A 14,092-nucleotide genomic window follows, 5' to 3' on the forward strand; every position below is an offset into this window, starting at 1 on the left:
GCTCCTGCTGTTATACGAAATCACACCCCAGACCCTAACTCCACATGTGGGTCCAATGTGTGTAGCATGCAGACAGAATGGTTGCAGGCCCTCAACTGGCCTCCTCTTAACCAACACATGGGCCATCACTAGCACTAAGACAGAACCACCTTTCATCAGAAAATACAACAGACCTCCACTCTGCCCTCCAATGAGCTCTCGCTTGACACTACTGACACCACAAATGGTGTTGGTTTGGGTTCAGTGGAATGAATGCTACAGGACACCTGGCTGAGAGCTTTCTTTGAAGCAACCGATTTGCAATAGTTCACTGTATCACAGTGATGCTATCTGCTGCTCAAATTGCTGTTGCAGATGCAGTACAATGTGCCAGAGCCATACACAGAACACGATGGTCTTGCTTCTCAGTAGTGCCATGTGGCCATCTGGCTCCCAGTTTTCTTGTGATGTTACTTTCTTGTCACCACTTCTGTCAGGTCATGTACAGTGGCTACATACCAGCCAAGTCTTTAGCAATACCGCAGAATGAACATCCAGCTTCTCATAGCACGACCTCATTCAAACTCAGTGAGGTGCTGATGATGGCATCTTTGCCCCCTCAAGGGGATAGGATGTCAAAAATTTTAAAAAATGCAATTTTTCAAAAATATGCCTATTTTGTTGAGCACATTTTCCTGAACAGTTTTTTGTATAAAACATATATATTTGAGAGATTATAAGGCACCTCATTTGGTCTTAAGTGTATCAAGATGAAGCGCCACACCTCTTTGCACAGCATTCTTCTGTCATATGTAAGTGAAGAATATCATCACAGGAATTCTCTACCAACTGATGTGATGGACCTATATTCAGGGACCTTGCAAATGAAAACTTATTGAAGAAATGTCTTCATGGCAGTACATAAAACCCAAATAAAAGTTTTAACCAATGTGTATGACAAAGACTACCAAAAACCATTTTTGTGGGAAATGCATTTGTTATTGGTGTTTATGATGCAGTTTCATTTTTTAATGATGGTGCGCAAAGCAGGAAATATATTTTAGAGAAAATGGAAATTAAGCCTGGAGTGAACTGCATCAAAGCTTTGTATGCAATAGACAGAGAGCATGTTGTGAAAGCAGATAAATCATTTTTGGGGGTGATAAAATCAAGTAGAGTGTGTCAGAGGAATGTGAATAGGAAGAAAACTGATTTAGAAAATGAAAAAGAACCTGCTTATGGTGCTGGACAGTTCTAAAAGAACTTTAACAGCCATTTTCCGCAAAACACAAATTTCTGTACTTAGGTACATGTAACATCCAAAATAAATATCGTATTACTTTCAAACTTGGTAAGCTTATTAAACACAAACTCATTAATGCAAAATTCTAGAATTTTCCAAATATTTTAAAAACTGTGGTAAAAACTGAGATAATTCACTATAAAATTTGGGTTTTTTCAAAAGGTGAAGTTCAAAATGTAACAGCCCATTCATTTTTTCATAAATTAAATAAATTCTAGAGTTTCATAACCTGTAAGAATGGTTTGTATGCTGTGCAGAATTTATCGAAAATCTCTCTTACTTATGAAGAAAAGTGTGCCTATAGCAACAAATGCAGCCAATAATAAGTGAAAAAATGATGAAATTTCACATGTAGAAAAAATTATTTTGCTATGTTTTTGAACTTCCACTGCCATGAGTGTGAATTGTGAATCCTTCCTGGCCATGCTGACAAAGTTGTATGAATTTATTTGTAAAAGTATAGATACTGGAAATTAAAATGTCTTGTGGTGCCTCTCCTGCTCAAAGTCCGCCCGTTTGACATCTTACCCCCCTTAAAGCGTTTCTTGCCTAACATCAACTGACCACGTCCAATCTCAAAGCTAAACTAATGCTTACAACAGTTACAGTGTGTATTTAAAGCAAACCTGATTTGCATCCTCGTAGTGGCGCTACTAGCACCACCCCATATGCAACTGGCATGAGATCTGAATAGACATCACCTTTCAGATGCACAATAAATTTCGTTTATGTTGTACAACTCTTTATTAGTGTTGTGTTTTACCATCAGTGTAAATAATTAAGTTTGTATGGAACCCTCAGCACGAGAGTCCTGTTCACATTTGGCCTTTTTGTTGTGGTTCAACTTCTAAATAACCACAATCTATGTCTTTGTCACAGGAATATTCATTCTGTACAGTTTCATTTTACTTGAAAATGGTTTTCTGTAAAGCACTTGACTGTCTATGAAAAGAACTGCTGTCAAGCTTACATCACCACATATGTATTAGTTTTATATGAAATTAAAACTAAATAAAAAGAAAGATTAAATGTCAATACCACATGAAAACTGAAGAGCCGCAAGCAACTACGTGTAGAATAAGCTAACCACTGGCTGTCACCGCTGATGGTTGCTGCTGTGACTGCTTCTGCACCTCGACTGTTAAGGGTCAGCAGTCGTGTGGCCGGTTGTGACATGATACCGTCCCTTTCTTCACCTAGGCGCCACACTTCTACAAATTTGTGATGTCTTAACAAAATACAGCATGCCTCATGTGCAACCACAACACTCCGTCCCTGGAAACATAATACCCAAAATAAAACATTACCATTAACAAAAATTCAAGAGCCATCATTTGAATACTACTAATTTATATTGTTACTACATCTGAAGTTAATGTTTATTTAAAAACTTGTTTTTGAAGAAATCCTGAAGTAATACACCTTAAGAGGATTATTGTGTCATTGTACAAAGAAAATGACAAGAAGAAACTAAATATATACACACAAACTCTATTGGTTTCACAGTTTAGAAAACCGAAAATTTATCAAACAAGCACACTAACTAGACACAATAGTAATAAGACTACTTGGAACTATTTTACAAGGCATTTCATTTAATATGTGACTGTTTCTTGACATCAAACTGTGTCCTTGCCCTGTGAAAAGTTTCATCATAATCTATCACTTCAATTACACTGGGCGACAGATTTACAACAGATTCATCTTTGCTCTCCACCTTAAAATATCTAATGAGCTGATACAAAAGAACCAAGACTGGTCATGCAAATTTGTGTATTTAATAAATGCATTCAGTCAGTTGTGGTGACCTACAAGGTAGGTCCCATTCAAGTCCTTAATGCCCGCATTCTTTCCTTCCACAGTACAAAATATTATTGTATGTAGTTTTCCACAAAGTGGTGGAGGAATTCTGCCATTTACGTTTGGTTGTTTCCTACAGTGGTGATCTAAAAATACAGTACCTCAGTACTTGTGTGTGTAGTAGCCACTATGAAGCAACTGTTGTGCTGGTGGAGGAAAATGCAGTTAGTTAGTTAGTTCCTCCCCCCTATACCCCAGTACCACCATTCTACAGCAGCTGTAACTGGGTAGGGCTTCGGTAGGCACAGTTCACTTCCTCTACTCTACATCGCAAGTGAATACTCATTCGGGATGTCTTGAACAAACTGTATTTATGTGTGCAGTGGAGGCATGTGTTGCTATGGATATTACATCCTGAAGCACTAACTGGAATTTCCTATTTCAGAATCAATATACTGAAAAAAACTTTAAAAGTATTTTAAATGATACTGTTTTAATTCAGTTTGGAATTTCTTGGAATTACTGACATGCCACAACAAATATGTTACAAATGGAATTGCAGGTAGAACTACATCAGCATTGTTACAGTGCCGAAGATGAGAAATTTGAGTTATAAAAGGGTTTAAAACTTAACAAATTATTTTATTCAGTCAGTTTTTCACTGTGTTACCATTACATCAATATTTCCTTAAATACTGAAGATAGCAGTAAGGCTGGACATACCTGAAGGAGGGGAGGATATTTTACCAGGACCTTTGGAGGATAACTGCTAATTGCCAAATAACCATCTAAACCTGTAGAGTGGAAGAAAAAAGGTCACAGTAAAAAATAAACACAAAATATTGCAGAGGTTTAAAATCAAACAATAGTAACACCAGGTTTGAATACCAACAATATTAGGAAAAACAGATTGCTACTCACTGAGTTGCAGACACAATGAAAACACAGTTACAAATTACAGCTTTCAGCCAAACCCTTCTTCAGCAAAGAAAACACGCGCACACCCACCCATGCGCGCGCGTGCGAGCCCCCCCCCCCCCCCCCCAACACACAAGCTAGCTCACCTCATGCACACGGCTCCCACACAGTCTGGCCACCGGGAGGACCTCACTCTGTGACACAAAATGCAGATGAAAAGAACATACTTGATTTCAATGGCTGCTTCATAACACAGGCCATCTGGATTCTCCCCTCCACCACCAGCTTTTCTGAACTCTGCAGATGGGAGTATCTTTAGAATTCATACATTCTCTGCTCCCAAAATTATCCCTGCCTCAAACTACAGTAATTTACTTTTCCCACACCCTCCACCTAACAGTTTCCACCCTTTCTGTCCTATTACCTCCATCCCTTTCCACATTTACTCACCCTCATTGTGTTCTGTCCCCTGCCAATGCACCTGCCCATCCATTTCACTTCCCTGCTCCTTTTGTTTCCCGTTTCCCATTTTTTCCCCCTTCACCCCCCCCCCCCCCCCCACACACACATCCCACAGCTTCTGCCACTACAACTGGCAGTTTTGTTAAGTGACCACCTAGTCCCAGCATGCCCCACAAAACAGCACTCTTCTCTCCCCCCGACCCATACCCTGCTATCCCTCCCCCTTCCCTGCCTCACCCCAGATTCCTATTCACGTGACAGTTGGATTCCGGTCAGAGCTGCTGCTGATAACAGTCATATGTGCATTAGGTGTGTGTGTTTATGTGAATAAGAGTGTGTTTTCTTTGCTGAAGAACACTTTCACCAGAAGCTATAATGTGTAACTGTCTTTTCATTGTGTCTGTCTGCAACCCGACAGGTTGTCTTTACAGTGAGTATCAATCTATCCTTTTTTAAATATTATTGAAGTGCAAAAATCCATAAATGGCCATTTTGCATACTGGAGCAAATAAGAAAAGACTCACTGCAATATACAAAACTTAAAGACATACATATACTTGGCTGTCTTGCGAGCTGGAGCAAATAGGAAAGGACATTTAAAGAAATACACATTGTGTCTAAACTGTGAATACCTTACCTTCCTTTTTACTTCTGCTAGCTTTCAACTCTCTCCCACTTTAGCTACCTATGGAATGTTTTCAGTTTTTGATTTCAAGTGGCTCTGAGCACTATGGGACTCAACATCTGAGGTCATCAGTCCCCTAGAACTTAGAACTACTTAAACCTAACTAACCTAAGGACATCACACACATCCATGCCCGAGGCAGGATTCGAACCTGCGAACGTAGCGGTCGCGCGGTTCCAGACTGAAACGCCTAGAACTGCTCGGCCACATCGAGTTTTTAATTCTTGGAAACTTGCCTTATAACTATTCAGTCTTTATATACTTTGTATCTGTAGACCTTCTTACAAACATTAAGGCAGAAATTGTAACTTTTCCATTTTTATACATAATTCATATTAATTTGGTAGGACACTGCAGAGCCAAATATATCCCTCGAAGTCTCTATGTAGCAAACATAACTGTTCCATCAATTAAGATGTGAAAGTTATGTTTCTATCACGGCAGAATAAATAATGTATTGTGTTTGCACAGTACGAGAAAAATGTTTATTTGTAATTCTTCAGGCTTTTCCAGTGATCTGTAGACATCTTGAAATGCCAGGTGTTCTGCTGGATATCAGTGTAATCCATGCACAATATTTCAACAATCTGACTCGTTGTCTTCATCAGGTCAAATGGAACGTGTTCAATATTTATACCTAATGCCTTCCCACCACGGTCAGTTCTAGACACTCCATATGCTGTCTGTTCCCACTAGAATCATCCTGAGATGTTCCGTTTTCAGCCTGGTGCACCTGGCATTGAGTTGAGTTCTGTTTTCAATCTGGTGCAGCTGGCAGTGAGCTGATGTTCCATTTTTGGTCCGGTACACCTGACAATGATCTGGCATTCTGTTCTCAGTATGATGCACCTGATTGCTCCATTTGGGCTCATTCCCTGTCTCCCCATTCTCAGTTTCTCTTTTTATCAGGTTCTGCTGCTGCAACCACTGTGTTTTTCAGAACTCTAGTGCAGGATCCTGGGCTATGATCAGATGATACTCAGCATCACAATTCATGAGATTTTCTGCCACTTTTATCTGTGTTGACACAAGGGAATTAAAAATGTTAGCTGCCAGTGGGCACTGATTTAGATCAAAGGGGATGGTTGACAATATGTGCCATAATGGGATATGAACCTGGGTCTCTTGCTTACTAGGTAGATGCACTGATCACTATGCCCTCCAGACACAGTGGTTGCAACAACTGCACAGACTACCCTAGCACACCTCCCGACACACCCAAATTTTCAACTTATCCAAACACTACCAATGTTGTGCCCCTTTCCCATTATCCTCATTACTTGTGGCATTTTGCTGATTCCCACAAGTGATCAAGCTCAATGTGCATCTGCACTGCAGGGATCATTAGCTGTCCTCACCACAGATGCACATCGAGCTTGAACACTTAGGGAAACGGCCAAATGCCACAAGTAATGAGGATAATGGGCAAGGGACACTGTATCAGTAGTGCACGGATATGTTGAGAATTAGGGTCAGACGGTTGGTGGTGTAGGATAGTCCATATAGTTGCAGTGACCACTGTGTCCGGATGGCATCTTGATCGGTGCATCTGCCTAGTAAGCTGGAGATGCGGGTTCAAACCCTGGTCTGGTTCAAATTTTTAATTTTTCCCATTGATTTAAATCAATGCCCTCTGGCAGCTAATGTCTTTAATTCTCTTGTGTCCTGATTCATAGTGGCTGCAGGATTACAATAGTGCCTGTTCTTTCGGACATGTCTGAAAGAACAGGCACCACATACATATTTATCTGTATTGACTCTCTTATAAGGTTGAAAGAATAAGTGAATATCTTGGCCAGAATCCTCATTTTTTCATAGATCATAGTATGATTCAGATCTGGACAGTACTCTGCAATGGCTGATTTAGTTCCTATTTTAGCAGGTGTGCGTGTGATGTTCTTATTGTCTAGAAAATGTATGACATGCCAAATTGGCAGTATATTATAAATTTCTGATTCATGTAAACCAAGGACATATGGGATATATTCCTATGGGAAGAGTGAAAAAGAAGACAAGCGCTCCCTTGAAGGCAACAGACATACCTGACAATGTCATTAAACAACTAAGATTAAGAGTGCCAGTTCCACCTAGACTGTATGGACTATGTAAAGCACACAAAGAGGGTGTGCCACCATAACCAACTGTCAGCAACACTGGTGCAAAGTTCAAGCAAGCAGCCAATTATTTCAAGAAATTACTGTGCTCTAATGTGGAGAAGTTTATTCTTCATAACCACAACTCGGAGAAGTTCTTCAATCAGTTTTGATGTGGCCTCCCTGTTTACTAGCATATCACTGAAAGACTCAGTGGAACTGATTGCAGAAACATTTGACAATATTCTGATGGGCCTGTTCAGACATATACTAACTTCAATATAGAACGAGATTTTCACTCTGCAGCGGAGTGTGTGCTGATTTGAAACTTCCTGGCAGATTAAAACTGTGTGCCCGACCGAGACTCGAACTCGGGACCTTTGCCTTTCGCGGGCAAGTGTTCTACCATCTGAGCTACCGAAGCGCGACTCATGCCCAGGGTTGTGAAACCAGTCGTGATCTAGAAGCTGAGCTGCAACCACTGTGCTGCATTCTATGTGGGCATGTCTGCCCGCATGAATGGCCACTGACAAACTGTGGTTAAGAAACATGTGGACCACCTTGTTGCTGTGCACGCTGACCAACCGGATGTCCTTCATTTCAATGACTGCTTCACAGCCTGTGCCATCTGGATCCTCCCCACCAGCACCAGTTTTTCTGAATTGTGCAGGTGGGAACTCTCCCTGCAATATATCCTATGTTCTCGTAACCCTCCTGTTCTCAACTTTCGTTAGCATTTTTCTCACCCATTCAGCCCCTTCCCTGTTCCCATCCCAGCACTAACACAGTCCCCATTCCATCAATGCACAAAGTCTTTTTACGTCTCTTCTTTTCTGCAATCTCCCCCACCTCTCTTCTGTCCTCCGTCTAACCTCCTGACTGTACCTAGCTGCCCTACCCTCTCTCCACTTCATTCCTGCACGTTCCCCAGCAGCACTTCACTGTCCCCCACCCCAACACAGCTATCCCTCCCTATCCCTGCACCAGCCTTCTTCTTACCCCCACCCAGTTGCCACTCCCATCATGCATTGCTGGTTGCAGTGTGGCTTCAGCTGCCAGAGGCTGCAGTCGGTGTGTGTGTGTGTGTGTGTGTGTGTGTGAAAAGATTCTGGACCTCTTTAGCCACCAAGTTGACAGGTGGTTATATCCCCAGTTAGAGCTGATATTTGTCTCAAACTAAGTGTCACTAGGTCATGCTTTGCACAGATCCAAAATGGTTACAATCTTCATTAACAATTAGTCAAATTGCTTCCCTTGAAGGGCAAGTTACGCTTTCATGTACCAGTGATTCTACAACAATGGAGAAGCTGTACATCTCACACACCATGAGGAACTGCTACTAGATGGTAAAGTCGCAATTCCTCAACTTCAGCACAGAAGCTACATATAAGAATAGCCCTGAAAGCACCTGTCACCAGAATAACCTCTCCACAGTACACAACAGCCTTGCAGTACATAGGTATTGGTGATTCACATACCATGTATCCATAACCTAGCAAGGATCATACGAAAGCATTATAAAAGGAGTAGACATACCTTGTCGGCTCCCTAAGACCTGTGCCTAAGACACTTCAATGCCTTGGGGGAACTTGACCTCAGATGTCTTATCTGTATTACCCACAACAGCTTTGAATCAAATATGACCCACACAATTAAATCAAATCAATACAACATCAAATTGTATCCTTCATCCACAGACTAAGGAACAATGCAGTGAGCTCCTTATTTTGAACCTTATACTACTAATGGCAATTGAAAAGAGAATTACATTTAAAATAATGGCTTGAGGGGGACTCGATTCTCTTGCTAAAACATGTCAGATAAACTTCGCCAGCTCGGTATCTGAGAAATCATGGTAAAAGGAAGGAATGTATGAGCAAAGGCACATCCATGGAAGCCCCATTGATAAAGCTGTTGAAGAATACTGTGCCTCCATACAGTATCATATGATTTTTCTGTTGAAAAATGTGCCCATAAAATGCTTCTTTTTTTCTTTCAGGATCATCAGTCTTCTGAGTGGTTGGATATGACTCTTCACAAATTCCTCTCTTGTGCCAACCTCTTCACTTCAGAGCAGTACTTGCACCCTACATCCTCAATTACTTGTTGGATGTATTCAAATCTCTGTCTTCCGATGCAGTTTTCACCCTCTACTGTTCCATCTAGCACCATAGAGGTTACTCCCTGATGCCTTAACTTATGACCTATCATCCTATCCCTTCTTCTTCTCAGCGTTTTCCAGGTGTTCCTTCCTTCACACATTCTGCGCAGAACCTCCTCAGCCCTTTTTCTTAACCGTCCATCTGATTTTTAACATTCCTCTGTAGCATCACATCTCAAATATTTTGATTCTCTTCTGTTCCAGTTTTCCCACTGTCCATGATCCACTACCACACAATGCTGTGCTCCTCCAAATGCTCATTATCAGAAATTTCTTCCTCAAATTAAGGCCAAGGGTTGATACCAGTAGACTTCTCTGGGCCAGGAATACTCCCTTTGCCTATGCTAGTCTGCTTTTTATGTCCTCCCTGCTTTGTTCATCATATGTAATCTTGCTTCCAAGCAGAATTCCTGAACTTCATCTACTTCAACTGCCTCTCTGGTGCCTTTACCTTTTCTAAAGCAAAACTGATCATTATCTAACTGATCCTCAGTTTTCTTTTCCAGCCTTCTGTATATTATTATTGGTGCAATAGTTTTAGTACTGATCTGTCCTTCCTATCTTCAGAATTTTGTGGATGATATTTTTTCTGGAATTCTGATAGTGTGCATCACCAGTCTCATAGATTCTACACATCAACTTGAATAGTCGTTTGGTTGCCACTTCCCTCAGTGATTTTAGAAATTCCGATGGAATGTTATCTATACTTTCTGCCTTATTTGATCTGAAGTCTTGCAAAGCTCTTTTAAATTCTGACTCTAATGCTGAATCCCTTATGTCTGACCCCAATTTCTTCTTCTAACATGCCATCAGCCCTTCAATGCACTCTGACCACCTGTCTGCTTTCTCTTCTTTGTTTAACAGTGCAATTCCCATTGCATTCTTAATACCACCACTTCTGCATTTAATTTCACCAAAGATTATTTTGACTTCTCTATAAGCTGAATCACCCCTCCTGACAGTCATTTCCTTTTCGATTTCTTCACATTTTTCCTGCAGCCATTTCACCTTGACTGCGCTGCATTTGCTATTTATTTCATTCCTAAAGCATTTATAATGCTGCATTCCTGTCTTTCCCTGAACATTCTTGTACTTTCTTCTTTCATCGCTCAACTGACAATCAGTCTCTTACCCAAAGTTTATTTGCAGTTACCTTCCTTGTACCTATGTTTGTCTGTCCAACATCTTTGATTACGCTTTCTAGATATGTTCACTCCACTTCAATTGAGTTGCTTACTCTGGTGTTCCTTATTGCAGTGTCCACATCATTAGCGAACTTCAAATGCATCTCGTCATTCTCAGCGTTTCCTTTTACCCCTTCCTTCCACATTGATTCCTTCAGAAGATTCTCTTGAACTTCAGTCTGCTCTTCATGATTACCAAATCATGAACTATGTCTATATGTGCGTCTGGGTACATCTTACAATCCAATACCTGATTTTGGAATCCCTGTCTGACAATGATGTAATCCAACTGGAACCTTATCATTTCCCCCTCTTTTCCAAGTATACCTCCTCCTCTTGTGATTCTTGAACTGAGAAGATTCTTGAGCATAGTATTCACTATTACTAACTGAAATTTCTTGCACAACTCAGTCTTTCTCCTCTCTCATTCCTACTGCCAAGCCCATATTCTCCTGTAACCCTTCTTCTATTCCTTTTCCTACAATCGTGTTTCAGTCCCCTATGATTATTAGATTTTCATGAATTACCTGTTCAATATTCTCATATATTTTCTGTATCTCTTCATCTGCTACTTGCGATGTTGGTATATATACCTGATCTATCCCTGTCAGCAATGGTCTGCTGTTGAATCTGATGAGAACGAACCTATCATCAAACTGTTTACAGTAGCCCACTCTTTGCCCTACATTCCTATTCATAAAAAATCTACCCCCGTTACACCATTTTCTGCTGCTGTTGATATTACTCTACATTTGTCTGATCAGAAATCCTTATCTTCTTTCCATTTCACTTCACTAACCCCACATCTAGAGAGCCTCTGCATTTCCATTTCCATGTTTTCTAGCTTTCCTACTACATTTAAACTTCTGACATTTCATGCTCTGACTCGCAGAATGTTATCCCAGTGTTGGTTATGTCACTTTTTCAAAACATGGTCACCTCCTCCTTGGCAGGCCCCACCTCGAGATCTGAATGGGAGACTAATCCTCAAGCTTTTGCCAATGGAGAGATGATCATAATACTTTTTTCAACTACAAGTCACATGTCCTGAGGATACATATTCTGTGTCTTTAATGCAGTGGTTTCCATTGCCTTTTGCATTCTCGTGTCATTGATAATTGCTGATTCTTGTAAATGCTATCTCAGTACAAAAGCCTGTTGCATAGCTGTCAGACAGGTAGTCAATGGTGGAGAGTGTGCAGGGATGTTTCCTGAACTCAAACCAAGACTTGTTAAGAAGCTTCCTGGTCGCCAACACTCAGGCCACAATGAGTTTGCCATAAGTTCCAAGGTTTTCCATAAAGAACTCATTAAGGCAATGTTTCAGTAATCATTTGGGTGTATGTGGTCCTTCCCTTGTTTTACGAGATGACCAAAACTGCTTCCCTTAACAAACTGAGAATGTATGCTGTCTTCCACATTTTATTGAAAAATTCTAGAAGGATTTCCTTTTATTTTTATTCAGGTTTACCCAGTACTCTACTTGATTCAGTAGTCTACAGTGCAGTATCACAAGCTCAAGACCATAACAAATTCAGCTCCAGCGTGCTGTTACAGAAATCAACTTTTCTTGGACATTAAGTCCAATCCATCACTTTCCATGATTACAGGGTGTGACAGGATGCCAGATACAGTGTGACAACAGCAGTTGTATTGGCAAAATGCTGTGCCATTTTCAGGGTGTTGTTTGGAGATGCTCTTGCTTCAGTATAGCCGCTGCAGGTGGCTTACTTGTGCTTTCCTGAAACCCATTTAATTAGTTCCCATACTTGTTTAGAGCAAGTGGAATGGTTTAGAGAGTTAAGGGATGTAGTCAAAATTTCATCTTACTCTCCTTTACAACAGTGGAATTTGGTTTTTAGCATCCAAAAGGAAGCAAGAGTGTCAGCAGTTTATCAGCAGAGCCACTCACTGACCCTGACTGCAGTGCAGTACTTGAGCACTGCTTGGTCTTCAAAATGCATCCTGATGATGAAGCTGTCATTCGAGTGCAAATCATTGACCACTTCTCACTGAGCAGTGTTGGTGACGTTAGGACAGCATACAAAAAGATCAGTGGCAGAGAATGATCCACGGCAGTACTGAAGTGGACACTCAGCCCCTTCTTCAAGAGGTATAATATTTCAAGAGAGATGAGGACCTGTTTTGGAAAGACCTCACTGCTACTACTGTGGAGGCTTAGTTACCCACTGTTGTTACGGCAGGTCGAGTCTATCAGTTCGTGAAAGGGCTTCTGTTGCAGTTCACAGCTAAGACAATTTCTGCCTGCCATCATTACACAGCTATGTCCCAGGGTCAGGTAACAGGACAAGAGAACAAAGGTTCTACAACGCACCAACAAATTAGTAACAAAGTCATACAAATGAATTAAAAGGTTTACTTATCTTTGTGACTAGTTGAATAATTAAGTCTGCAACACTGATTGTAATATAACACAAAAAAGGCCCTCAATGGCTAAGCACAAATAATCATAGGTTAACTTCATAGTACATAGCAAATGCAATTTGCAACTACTGTCTGTTTACTTCTAACAGTTCACTGAACAACATTCCCTGTGTATGTCAGCCCTGGACAATGATCTATAACCAAGTGGGCAAGAGCTGCTCTTCTATCTTCCACGTAGACTTCTGTCCGTTGTCGTCTGGTCATTGGCAGATTGCACTTGGCCACAACTGTCCAAGGCGAAGTCGATATCTTCCTCCTCGGCTTCACCCTTGGCGGTGATGGAACTCGCACAAGTGGTGAACCACTATGGCACTGGCACCAGCTCGTATCTTTGTGACTGTGGTGTTTTTGCCCTGGCTTTGTCTTGTTCAGATGACACAGCACCCTCGACAGCTCATCCTCAATGACAGTACTTGGTAGATCCCATCAACACATTAGATGCATTGAAGTTTCCCCACAGAAGAGCAACAGACAGTAAACTGTGCAGTAAGGTCCCTTAATAGACTAGAACTAGGCTTGTATCTTCATTAGTGGGCAAGTATATGGGAGTAAGTGACCTGCTGTATGTCAGATGCACTACAGCAGCACCTGCTTGCAAGTTAATGTTGAGGAGGAGATGCAAGGAGTGGCATTTGCCACAAACAAATATTGGCACACCGGCCATTAGACCTTCCCCTGTAAGGGTATCCTTACGGTAGTGGCTGTATCTTCTTAGTACAGGGTTATCAGTAACTTCAAGATGAGTCACGTCAAGATAAATACAAAGAAAGGCCTTCCCTGTGCTAATAGTTTGAGCACCTACATGTGTCTTGGTTCAAATGGCTCTGAGCACTATGGGACTTAGCTTCTGAGATCATCAGTCCCCTAGAACTTAGAACTACTTAAACCTAACTAACCTAAGGACATCACACACATCCATGCCCGAGGCAGGATTAGAACCTGCGACCGTAGCGGTAGCGCGGTTCCACACTGTAGTGCCTAGAACCGCTTGGCCACCCCGGCTGGCTACATGTGTCTCCTGAACCCATTCACACTGCACTACAGTACGAGAGTCACTTTGTA

At 41.3% G+C, this 14,092-nt stretch overlaps 1 protein-coding gene across 1 annotated transcript in view; it reads right to left on the minus strand.

Annotated features, from left to right (window-relative positions):
- LOC124606929 (U3 small nucleolar RNA-associated protein 4 homolog) overlaps positions 1-14,092 on the minus strand; it is a 76,242-nt gene that overhangs the window by 36,661 nt on the left and 25,489 nt on the right. The window contains exons 8-9 of the mRNA XM_047139044.1: positions 3,806-3,876; positions 2,321-2,557 (exon numbers count right to left, since the gene is read on the minus strand). Coding sequence (XP_046995000.1) covers positions 2,321-2,557; positions 3,806-3,876 — 308 coding nt within the window. The remainder of the gene's footprint in view (positions 1-2,320; positions 2,558-3,805; positions 3,877-14,092) is intronic.

The sequence above is a fragment of the Schistocerca americana genome, chromosome 3 (assembly GCF_021461395.2).
Source record: "Schistocerca americana isolate TAMUIC-IGC-003095 chromosome 3, iqSchAmer2.1, whole genome shotgun sequence".
Taxonomy (NCBI): domain Eukaryota; kingdom Metazoa; phylum Arthropoda; class Insecta; order Orthoptera; family Acrididae; genus Schistocerca; species Schistocerca americana.